At 37.6% G+C, this 13,024-nt stretch overlaps 1 protein-coding gene across 5 annotated transcripts in view; it reads left to right on the top strand.

The window, feature by feature from the left end:
* The window catches only part of LOC133557864 (myosin-16), a 138,882-nt gene that overhangs the window by 69,192 nt on the left and 56,666 nt on the right, over positions 1 to 13,024 (top strand). For 4 of the 5 annotated variants that reach the window (XM_061908734.1, XM_061908736.1, XM_061908733.1 and 1 more), the window contains one exon: positions 10,513 to 10,569. In XM_061908734.1, coding sequence (XP_061764718.1) covers positions 10,513 to 10,569 — 57 coding nt within the window. Of the gene's footprint in view, positions 1 to 2,562; positions 2,663 to 10,512; positions 10,570 to 13,024 lie in introns of those variants that run through there. The other variant, XM_061908737.1, reaches the window with a different exon arrangement.

Here is a 13,024-nt window from a genome sequence, read left to right as displayed (position 1 = left end):
GTTCTGTCCTGTAGGTTGTCTGGTTTCACTTTCCTTTTCTTTAACACGCACACATCAGAAGAGTCTGAGAAAGACGAAATGAAAGGAGAAGGGTTAACTGAGAAGGACAAAAGTGATGTTGTCTTTCTTCAAGCAACACACAACTACTTATTCTCCCGGTTGCACACCCAAAAATATTAAGGCCCATTATTTAAGATTGATGTACTTTGATGTTGTATAAAATGTCCATGTAGTGGCTTACATAATGTAAACACAGTAATTAATATGTAATAATGGGATGCATACTCATCGATTGTAAAAGAACCAAGATTCCAACCTTATCCAAAACCAATGTATTAAATTTAAGTAATGATTATGAATATATCCACATTTTAAAAATAACTTATGGTGTTTAAGTAAAATTTTGAAGACAACCCATTTATGCTGAGTCTATGAAAATTGTATAGATCCACTTTAAGACAATGCTAATTTATAATTTTGTCATGTTTGAAGACAATTAAGGTTAGTGCATGTTCCTCACAATACAAAGGTCCTGAGTTCAATCCCGGGCTCTGGAGATTTCTGTGTGGAGTTTGCATGTCCTCCCCGTGAATGCGTGGGTTCCCTCCGGGTACTCCGGCTTCCTCCAACCTCCAAAGACATGCACCTGGGGATAGGTTGATTGGCAACACTAAATTGGCCCTAGTGTGTGAATGTGAGTGTTGCCTATCTGTGTTGGCCCTATGATGAAGTGGCGAATTGTCCAGAGTATACCCCGCCTTCCGCCCGAATGCAGCTGAGATAGGCTCCAGGACCTCCCGCGACCCCGAAACGGACAAGCAGTAGGAAATGGATGGATGGAAATGTATTTAAGTACAGTACTTATTTATTAACTATTAACTAATTTTTAAATGTACCTATTCTTTTGCCACTTATTGCTGTAGTATTAATTTATGACTTTGTGTCATAACACAAAACGTTGCATCACAACATAACACAAATCGACATAACACAAAGATTGCCTGTATATTGAAACACAAACTTTGACTCGTGAAGTTTGAAGTTTTGGCCCCTACACACAATGACAGACAAATATATTGTACATACAAACACACATATACACACAATTATTCATACATACACACATGTACTTTCATTCATACATAAGTACGCGCACACACAGGTACATACACAGACTGTACATATACCAGCACATATGCATACATACAGTCATGCTTATCCACACGTTTCATCAAACATATGTTAACGTCGTTGCCCTAGGTGGAACTGGGTAACACACGGCACACTGACAAAGCTTAACCTATTCTTACTATAACAATCTACAAGGTTAATATAGTTTGCTTCTCTTTCTTCCCATTCATTTATCTGCTTTCTTTTGTAATTGAAGTTATCATTACATATATGTATTGTTGCATTTGAAACAATTGTACTGTTGATAGGAGAGGTAATTATTGTTAATATTTATGATCAATAGTGCTCTTGCTATTTGTATTTGTATTGCTCCATTTGTGGTGCAATAATGTTCATTGTCATTTCTGTGTTATTAATATTTACTTCAGTAACCGCTTCTTTGCTATCACTTTTCAAATCATATTTGTACATATTCTATCCGCTGATGTTATTTTGTTGTTGTTGTCTCTCTGTCTTATCCCCCTCCTGTCCCCGCAATTTTCCCCCTGTCTTCCTTTTTTTGTCTTCCTATCCCTCCTGCTCCGGCAAACATTAATATAAATTAATGTAATAAAATCAAGAACAAATATGACAACAAGAGAAGTATCCCATACTTCTCTTTTGTAAAGCAAATCTGTACAGCCAATATGGCATCTACATCAACAATATGATTTGCCTTAGCGACTGGACAGGACAAAAAACAAAACAATTAAAACAACACAAACCTCAGTAAAAGTACACATACTTTTTTTTTCATTATGACTTTAAAATGTACAAATACATGAAAAGCTGACTCAATTACCGTAACTGAACTAGTTTCCGTCGCTGGTTGTGAACATGTGTGGACAGTATGGTGGGCGCTTGTCTGCTCTGCAGGAGGTCTGCAAGGCTTGGCTTACATGATTCCGAAGCATCACTTGAAGATGTTTAGCTTGTGTTTTCCTCTTTGATCAACCGAGGGGAATCACAGAGGATATAACCACCCACGCCTGCCGATGACTCCATCGGACACATGAGGCGAGACCTTAGCTACAGAGGCCACATCTGACTGTAATTCATGGCCAGTTATTAATGTTGGAGTGTTGCCAGGGAAGAAAGATATCTCGATCAAACCCAAGCATTTTCAATAATAATGGGCTTTGTTATTGCCTACATTTTTCCCATTCAACGAAGTGAACACTTTACAAAATCATTCAATTTAATCTAGCAGTCCAAATTGTATCAATCAATTTTGACACTGTGTGTTTTGTGAATGCCACAAAGTTTATTTAAAGGCTTTGTAACAAGAAACAGATATGTGAATGGAGGACGCTGTATGTTTGTGTGTGTGTGAGGAGAGGCTGTGCATGCACAAGGGGGTGTGGACAGTAAAGTGCTGGAAGGCTTTAACAAGTTTTGTGTGTGTGTGCATGTGTGTGTGAGGCAATTCAGTCAGTCAAGCTGCTCCTGCCTCACCATGGCTGTGCTTTCTGCAGAGGTCCTTCGCTGGCATGTGAGTTTGGTATTTTGTCATTTGGTCATTTCTCCTGCAAATTTGAAGAGCAAGAGCAAGAGTACATCTTTTTGTGCATTAAATTTATAGCCGGGAACATTTCTCGAAATTATTGACCAGGCACGTCATGTACGAGATGCACTTTTCAATTCTCTGTGTGAATTCTTGCATTAAATTCCAAAAGTAGGGAGCTATTTTTAGAGACTGAGTTTCACCGTACCTATGAGTAAATGTATTGTTAGGGTGGGGGAAGACACACTTATTGGTTATGGAATTGTGATCAATGCTGTGTATTTTTAATCCCAATAAAATGTACCATACTGTAATGATTATATTTCATCAAGGAGGATTTATTTTACACTCGGCTGCAGTGACTTGCCTTGTTGTGCATTGTTAGTTAGGCACCGGCATTCTTCAAAACTTTTTGTGCTGCAGTCAACGTTATTACAGGTTGTCTGTCCATCAGGAGGGTACCAAAACAAAAAATATACATTTTCACTTATTAAAGGGGAACATCATAGGAACACGTATGTCTTTTTTAGATTATTAAAACAAACAAGATGCAGCTAATGTGAGTCACTGTTGTAGCCTTCAAAGCACTCTAAAGCAACTTCAAAACCCTCCATTAATGTTTTATATACACACTGCAAGTATATATTTAATGTAGTAACAGACACGTTCGTAGCAATATGTAATATGTTCAATATTTAAAGTTAAAGTACCACTGATAGTCACACATACTAGGTGTGATGAAATTACCCTCTGCATTTGACCCATCCCCTTGTTCCACCTCCTGGGATGTGAGGGGAGCAGTGAGCAGCAGCTGTGGCCACACTCGGTAATCATTTTGGTGATTTAACTCCCAATTCCAACCCTTTATTCTGAGTCCCATTTTTGGGGTTTAAACTCACGACCTGCCGATCTCAGGGTGGACACTCTAACCACAAGGCCAGTGAGCTCTATTTATATAATTTTTATCAATAGCGAGACTTCCTTCAATGGCACGTTTATTTTCGTTTTGTAGCGGCGCACATCCGACTTCCTGCAACAAACTTGTGTTACTACATCCGGAAACAAACACAAGTGTGCTGTAATCATGGCAGACTAGGTAACAGACCATAAAGATGACTATTTGTGGACCAATCAGGATTCACAACCTTATCTTTTTGAAGCTGAAAATACAGAGGATGAACTGCTGCTAAAATAAGTGCGCACGAAGAAAAGGGTGAGATGTTGGAGCTGATGGAAGCCAAGAGAGTGAAGTTGGCGTGACTTGGTCATGAGGAAAATCTTACGGAATTTACGAGACAAGCTGTGCCGAATTAAAGGAGTGCCAAAATCAACTGGAAATGTCCCTGGACAGTAGGGATGGGAATTGATAAGATTTTTCTGTTTCAGATTCCACTTTTGATTCTGCTTAACAATACAATTCTTTAATAATTCACTTATGGATTCTTATTTGGAAAAAAGATAAGAAAAAGATGGTAAAGCATCAATTAGTTGAGTTTAGACCTAACATGACCTTACAAAGCCAACAGTGAGGCACATAGCATAGAAAAAAAACAACTTCTGATAATGAATTTTAAAAAGCAATTCTGTAAAATTTAACAAAATAAAACATGAAAAGTATGTACCGTTTCGTAATATTTTCTAAACTTTTAAGAATCTTTGTCATCTACCTAGAAAATATACCGTGCAAAGGTTTGTTTAGATATATACGGTGCAATTGTGACATAGGCTCATTAGATATGTATAGCCTTATTTTGATATAATGTTTATGTTTATTGCTGACAGCTTAAATCGGACAATCTCAGAAAATGTCGCGTTTTATTTTAAAACCATGATTATCAAAATTACATTAGAGGCTTGACATATGTCACATATTCGTTTCACATTTTAAGTTATTTGCTGACATGAATGGACTTTTACACCATATTCTAATTTTATGAGTTCCACCTGTATAATATAATGACTGAGTGAAATTGTGGTTGAAGGAAAACATGCAACTTTTCTCTGACTACAATCGAACATTCACCAAATTGGCAAATTGTTGCAAGCTTTTGACCACAAACTTAGTCACTGCTCGGTGACATTCGTCGTTCCTGGCCGAGTGGCCCTCTTGCGGCAGACATGAAAAGGAGCCATTACTGCCCGCCTCCAAACCACTCAGAATATGTCTCGTCATGCTCATTTGCATTTATTTAACAGCGCTAACATTATAGACGGTATTAGCACCTGTTGTATTTACGTCCGAAGACCGCCACTGCCTGGGATGAGATCGGTGCAGTGAAAAACGCAACATTCATTGCATGCTGTCTGTTCAAATGTTTCAACATTTTGCTCGTATGTCCTCATTTTGTCGAAATAGCAACCTCGGAGATATTAAATGTAGCGCTGTTGCTGTCCTTTTTTAGTAAAATGTGGGAAAACTCTGTTGTACTTTTTCTAACTGGTGCCGCTACGTTGCTGACGTTGCACGTTGCTGACGTCGCACGTTGCTGACGTCGCACGTTGCTGACGTCGCACATTGCGTAATCACGTGTTCCCCGACCGGAAGAACTGTTAAGAGAATCGCTAGACGAAATGGCAAATGATTCAAAAGAATTGATAAACTGGGAACCGGCTCTGAACAAGAACCGGTTTTCGATTCCCATCTCTCCCCGCCAACTTGACCAAACAAACAACTGTCCATTGACTAAGTCACTAAGCTATTTTTCATAACACATACAGCACATCATCGTATGCTACAGTACACACGCTTGCGAGCTTGCTGTGTACAAACAAAACATGAAATGTGGACCAATACTATATAGTCACACTAATATCATAGTCCATGTTTTTCAGTCAGTACAAGATAGTGTCCTATCACATTATCTCAGTTTATTAAAAACTAGCTTATCTCTTTCACGGCTAATGCCGTAGCACTCCGATGTGTTAGTACGCTAGAAAAAGAGTTCCTTCGCGTTCGTTCTTACAATAACAATGTAGCGACTGCCTCGTTATTATACTGGTTACTGAAAAAAAATGAAGTATTGTTGTTTTTGAATGCATTTTTAAAGTGAGTTCGAGTTTGAATCCATTGTTCCTATTAGCTGAATTGCTAGCCACCTACAACAACCTGATTTTTAGGTTTTACAAAGCAAAAAAAAAAACAAAAAAAACTTTTTTCTTATTGTCTCTCATGAATGTGGACAATAGGCACACTCCCCTATAGTCCCATTTATTTAAAAACAAAAGCCAGGTATGGCCTTCCCTTTATTTGTATAAGAAGTTGACGCGTCAGTCCTTCCCAAGCAGCCTTAACTTTTTTTGTAAAAGTCCTCCTTACATTATTTTAGGTTTGAATGTCTCTCAGCCACTTTGTAATATTGTTTTGTACTTACTGGCCACCATAGCTGTGCCTCGTTGTAGAAATAAGGCAGCGTCATGCACTAGCCAGCTCACCTACGCCCCCCTGCCTCTATGTGGTAGGGAAGTGAAACTGCAGTTTCATCTGCAGTTTATTGTTCGATTAGCAAGACGAATGATATTGCACTTACCATATGTCAAAAACATTACACACGTTATAATAAAACATTTAATTTTGTAAGGCACCTTTCAATGCACTCAAGGTCGCCGAACATCATGTAAAAGCAGCAAAAATAAGTATAAAAGTAGCAAAAAATATAAACAGACATTTGCTTCAACAGGCTTAGGTCTGCCTAAACAGGTGGGTTTCGAGGTGACTTTTAAAAATGATCATCGAATAATAATATAGAAATTCATGCAGTATAATAAAAGTGTCTGCACACAATATATATTGGCAAGATGCTGACAAACAGTGTTAGCTTGCAGCAAAGAGGAGAGGAGATAGCCTCATCCCTGGTTTCTGTCTTGCATTTGATTAGAAATGTGCCCATTTTGACTGCAGAAAATAAAAAACAAAAAACCCTGAAGGGAATCATGAAGAAAACACAATTATAAGACGGTTACAACCAGACCACACACATGCAGGCAGCAAGAAGAAATGTCACTCTGACTGCGCTCCTCGGGCGGGGTCGGTACCTTGCTCAAAGGCATCTCGACAGTAGTCAGGAAGTGGACTAGCATTTCTCCAACAGCAACTGCTGGAATTTGCTGTAATTTCTTTCTGTCCGCAGTGGGACTCGCAGCGGCACAGAACATGACACAACATGGACAGATAGAGAGCCCTCTGGGGGAAACTAACACTTCGCTCTTATTATTCCAACAAATTGCAGCATTGGCTTCAGCTCAATTGATTTTAGCAGAAATGTGCTGCAGATGTTTTTTATTATGATGATGATTTCATTGATGACCATCAAGCAATTTTCCGACACCTGTGCACGTTTTAAAATCCGATCTAATGGTTGTGTCAATATTGTGACCAGTGCTGGGGGCAGAAAGAAGAAATGTAATCCCTGCTGGTGTTATGCTGCCACTGTAATTATTCAATATAGTAGCTGTACAGTTATGTCATATTTTATTATTTTTAAGTTCTACTGTGCATGCAAACGTTTACTTGTAATCCCATAAAGTCACAAGAAGTGCATTTGCGCATGCCCTACAAATATTTCATTATAACTGGTACATGGCGATGAGGTGGCGACTTGTCCAGGGTGTACCCCGCCTTCCGCCCGATTGTAGCTGAGATAGGCGCCAGCGCCCCCCGCTACCCCAAAAGGCAATAAGCTGTAGAAAATGAATGGATGGATGAAAAGGTCTATGATTCTTGATAGTGAAACAAAAACATTCTTGAAAAGAAAAATAACAGAGTGATTTAAACATAAATACAGTTATAATTTTTTAATTACATTTTTACAGTTTTGCATTGTAACATGTTTGAAAAGGAGGTGGAAGAAGCAAAGCTTGTCCTCCTACTACTTTTCTGCGTAGAAAAAATGTCACAATTGTTCACACGTTTACAATCTTTACCACTAGAAATATATAAATAGATGGATAAATAAATAAATACCAATACAGTTTATGTGAAGTAGTAATGAATGCAAGAATATTTATACTGGAGGTTATTTGCAAGTCTATTAAAACATTTAACTTCGGTATATGTAATATAGGGGTGCACAAAAAATCGATTAACATCTGTATCGTGATTATTCAGCTCAATTCTAAATTGATTCATATTTTTTCTTTTTAATTTTTATTAGAATATTTGTTTTCAGGTCATCTCCATGCAACCAAAATTTGTTTTTTATAAGACATAAACTGCTTTGAAAAAGTGTCATTATAATTATGATACCAAATAATACATTGCAAGAATTGGTGTGCATCGGGAATCCATTCTGAATTGAATCACCCCAGGAATCGGAAATAGATAGAATCATAAAGTGCCCAAAGATTCACACCCCTAGTGTAATATATTAACCATTTAATGGGCAAGAAACACAAAATATAAATACAATTTAGAGACACTTGTGATTGTATTACAGTGTTTATTTGCTGGAATAAAAATACAAAGTATATATATGTATACATGTATGTATTTTTTCTTTATATGTATGTATGTATGTATATACGTATATATATATATATAAATGATAAATAAATAAATGGGTTGTACTTGTATAGCGCTTTTCTACCTTCAAGGTACTCAAAGCGCTTTGACACTACTTCCTCATTTACCCATTCACACACACATTCACACACTGATGGAGGGAGCTGCCATGCAAGGCGCCAACCAGCACCCATCAGGAGCAAGGGTGAAGTGTCTTGCTCAGGACACAACGGACGTGACGAGGTTGGTACTAGGTGGGAATTGAACCAGGGACGCTCGGGTTGCGCACGGCCACTCTCCCCACTGCGCCACGCCGTCCCTATATATATATATATATATATATATATATATATATATATATATATATATATATATATATATATATATATATATATATATATATATATATATATATATATATATATATATATATATATATATATATATATATATATGATGAGACTGTGAAGGCCACAGCAGAGTACAATGAACACATTTCAGTGACAACACAACCACAGTGAAAGGCAATATGAAATAAATATTAAGATGAGTTAACACCGCCCTGCAGTCTATAAAACAGGATTCCCAGGACTTTTTGAACCGGGGGCCGCATTGGGTAAAACAATTTGGCCAGGGGCCAGGCTATACAGTATATATATATATATATATATATATATATATATATATATATATATATATATATATATAATGTATGTACAATCCAACTCATCAAAAATTTCAGGAAGCTCGGAGCATGTTGAAGGAAGCCAAACCTGTTGTAATCTTCCACCACATGAAGCCACATCAAACTGCCATTATCATTTGTAGCAAGATATGAACTTGTGAAACCGAGTTAACGTTGATAGTTTTGTGGCAAACCATCCGATCAAAGTTTGGCGCCATGCAATGTCAACATCCTGTCATTTGCAAAACATTTTTTGCCCACATTTTAGGGCGTAGGCAAAATGTGTTTGCAATTTATAATCCTCTCTTTGTGTAGTATCTGTCATTTTAACCGCAAATCATTTGGCCAAAGTCCCCCAGGAAGAGTTTGTTAAGGTACAACCTCTTTTTTTCCACCGAAAAATGGCCAAAAACCATAAGACCAAAGTTTGGTGCCATGCCACCCCCACATCTTAAGGTGCATGGAAAATTTGTTCGCTTTTTTTTTTTTTTGGTGTATTTGTAGTTTTAACCACGACTCATTTGGTGAAGGTCCTTATGAAAATGGCCGATGAAGACCAAGATGACTAACTTCCTGTTTGTTTTCACGTATGGGTTTTTGAGACTTTTATCTGCGTCTCGTCATGATAGGCGTCTCCTGCGATGTTCGGGTTGATACTGGAAACTGGTATGATGGGTTGTTTTTTTCTCATTTTCTCAATTTTTTCATTTTATTTTCGGGAACCCCAAAATATAAATTTTTTTGCTATACTTGACACGCCTGCAAAATATTGGGATTTTTTTGTGCATGTTAGGGGCCTAAAAAAGGCGTATAGGAGAAAAAATACAGCAATTTCAATAGGGCCCCTGTGCTGTTCTGCTTTGATTGATTGATTGATTGATTGAGAAGTTTATTGATATCTTAAAGAATTGAATCCATGTAATGCTTTAGAAAGGCAAATGGATGGCACAAAAAGCGAAAAGGCTTTTTTCCATTGAATGTATCAAATGTAATATTCATTACATTTGATACATTTAATAATAAAACATATATAACCTGTAACATGTACATAAAAAAATATGTTAAAAAATGGATAAATTAACTTACAATGATTTTCTAAGGTTCAAATTGTAAATGTCAAAGTATTTCAAGTGTCCAAAAAGGGGTTAACTTTACTGAGATTATTATAAAAGTCAGATTTACTTAAAACTAAAATAAGTTATAATACATTCTATGGGTCCTGTATAGTCCTATTACTGAAACGGGATTATGACATTAATTGTGATTTTGCTGGCTGTTGCTTGTTTTGATTTAACAATGAATGGTTAAAAAAAAAAGACACATTCCTCAAACTTTTGAAGCGTTATCCAGACCGGACATAGTAGACCCTGCCCTTGGTTAGAATACCAACAATAACTGTGGCTGCAGACATTCTTGCTCTAAATTGCTACCTGAGGAAGAATCCACAGGCATGTCAAATCCCCAAAGACATCTGACTGTATGAAACTGAGTGACCACACAAGAACTGCCCTAGGAATAGCAAACAATCTACTGAGGGGACATCCCATTTGCTCTCCGTCACTGTGATACAAGACATTGAAAAAGCAGAAGATACCACTTATTTTGGAAATATGGTATTTATTGAAGTTTAAATCCATTCCAACTATGTCTGTTTAGGCCCGCATTGAGGAGCTGGAAGAGGAGCTTGAAGCTGAGCGTGCCATCCGAGCGAAGGTATGATAAACAACTAATGATGCTGCACTCCACACATGAAACAGAGAACAGATGTGCCTTCAACATGTCTGTCAGCTGCACAGCAGATAAGGAGCTTGGTGCAGCTTATAGTAGAGATTGGCTCCATTTTAACTCCCAGGATGTTTGTGCGTAGAGCTGTTTGCAGGGTTAACGGAGCATTTAAAAAGACGGTTGACGTTCACATTAAACTATCTGCACCTGCCACAATGAACCTAAAGAGGAAAAGTTGTCTTCCTGATTAACGTACATGACAATCCCAAGGTTTAGAAGTTATCCTCGGCAAGGAACGTATTTATTTGGTCTCCATTTTAATGTAAAAACTACTTCTAAAATATCCAGTTTCGAACTTTGTGGCTCGAGATAAAAAAATCAGCAATATACGTTCTTTGTTGGCGTTGTTGGTCTGGACCTCAGAGTGCAGAGACAGCAAGGTGATGAGCAGGTATAAAGTCATCTTATTAGGGAAACACAGGTAGTATGAACTAAATAGTGCAGCAGGGAAGTGCACAAAAAACAAACAGGTATAGGCGGTAAAAAGAAAGATAAGCAAAACTGCTCAAAGGTGGTAAAACAGGTACACTTCTTGCTCCTTCAAAAAAGAGTAAAGATAAAACATGGTGACTAATAACTACAAATAAAGTATGAGTCTTACAGGGAAAATTATGGTGGAAACCCAGGAAAAGAACTCGGAGTCCAAACCTGTCATGTGGGATCATGACACAGGATGTTGGAATTTAATTGTGATTTATGATTAATGGATGGAATTCCAACAACATTTACCTTAATCCATAAACAGGATAATGGCAAATAGATATTTGTCTCTTAATGGTTTATTTTCGGCCAGTGCCATGTTTTAGTTGTTAGCCTGTTGGCCTCACAGACAAGGGACTGAGGGTTTGAATCTACTTATGTGTGAAGTTTGCATGCTCTCTTCATCATAGGATGTTATGTGTCCGTGTAAAGGCCCTCATAATGCTTATGAAGTCCTGGTGGCTATGGATAGTACTTCCGTGGCATAAGTGTGACCCAAATAGAGTGGAAAGACATAAACAACACAGAAAGGTACAGATTAGTGGGGAGCATTGAGCCACTGCGCATGTTGCCATCTGTGTGGACGTGGACTCACTGTATTGCAACACAGAAGAAAAATCCTGCGACAACAGGTGAGTCTTAATAAGATGGAGTAATTGCAAACCGCCCTGTTCAATCCCTCACGCCTTCCCCTGGGAACCATGGCAACTGAAAAAAGCCGCAAATGTAGAAACAGAAAAGGGCAGCAAACGCCAGCAGGATGCAGACAAATAACTGTTCAAGGGACAGCAATTTACAGTTAAGTGTAAATAAGACTATACCTAAATTATACATACGTTAACACCTAAGTCAAAGACATTAGAGAATGATTCAACACAAGCATGTAATGAAACAATCAGAAAAAAGTACTAAAATAAATTAAAGGCTATTCCAGAAGTTCAAGTTAGCCTGTTAATATATTCTAAAACCCGTTTGCAATGTGTGATCATTGTTGTTTTGGAACCGTCGATTTTAGTGCAAGTTGAATATTTTGGAGGTAGTCCACATTAAACCATTCTCTTTGAGGTGCACCAGCTCCACCGGCAGCAAAACCGTCCTTGAGGATGATGCTACCACCTACATGCTTGACAGTCGGTACAGTATTTTTAGGTTTGAAATATTTATCTTGATTCTTACATACTTTATACTTTGCCTCATTAAGGCTAAATAGCTTAATTTGTGTCTCATCTGACCATCAAACTTGGACATGTGGCTTTTCCAGCTGCAAATTTCAGTCTAGGTTGGGGGTGTCGATTTCAAAGGCAGATGTTTATTTTGTAGGTTTGCACTCTCTCAGTACATGTAAAACTGAGTTAGCTGTGGATAGCTCCTGGGTTGTTTCTTAACCTTTCATCTGAGGACAACATTATGGGTCTTCATTCATGACGTATTCAAATAACATTACATTTTTATGAATGAAAATCTTGGAAATTGTAGTTGTTGAGCTCAAATATTGTTCTGTGTATCTGTCGATCAAAGAGTACTGTCGAATGATGTCATACTCCAATCAATTATCATCATTCATGAGAAGTTTATAGAGCTTTGCCTTGTCACATTGAGACATTTTGGAAACCTCGACACCTCTTTAAGAGTGATGAAATTTTGGGTTGTGTAGTTTTGAGAATATCCCGAATAATTTGTGCCACCCATTTTGTCCAAAAAATAATGGTAAACATCAACTTTTTGTTATTTTTCTATTCTTTAAATTGAACAATTTAAGTAAAGCATGAAGGGTCCCAACAATTAACAAGACTCAAAGTAGGTAAAATAGTAAGCCCACGATGAATGTTTGTACATTTTTGACCGGAACTGTGCCTGCCATATTTAGAGAGAGACGTGTGTAAAATTTGGTGCTGATTCACTT

The sequence above is a fragment of the Nerophis ophidion genome, linkage group LG08 (assembly GCF_033978795.1).
Source record: "Nerophis ophidion isolate RoL-2023_Sa linkage group LG08, RoL_Noph_v1.0, whole genome shotgun sequence".
Lineage (NCBI taxonomy): Eukaryota > Metazoa > Chordata > Actinopteri > Syngnathiformes > Syngnathidae > Nerophis > Nerophis ophidion.
Note: the sequence above shows the minus strand (reverse complement) of the source record. Positions and strands in the feature narration are given on the sequence as shown.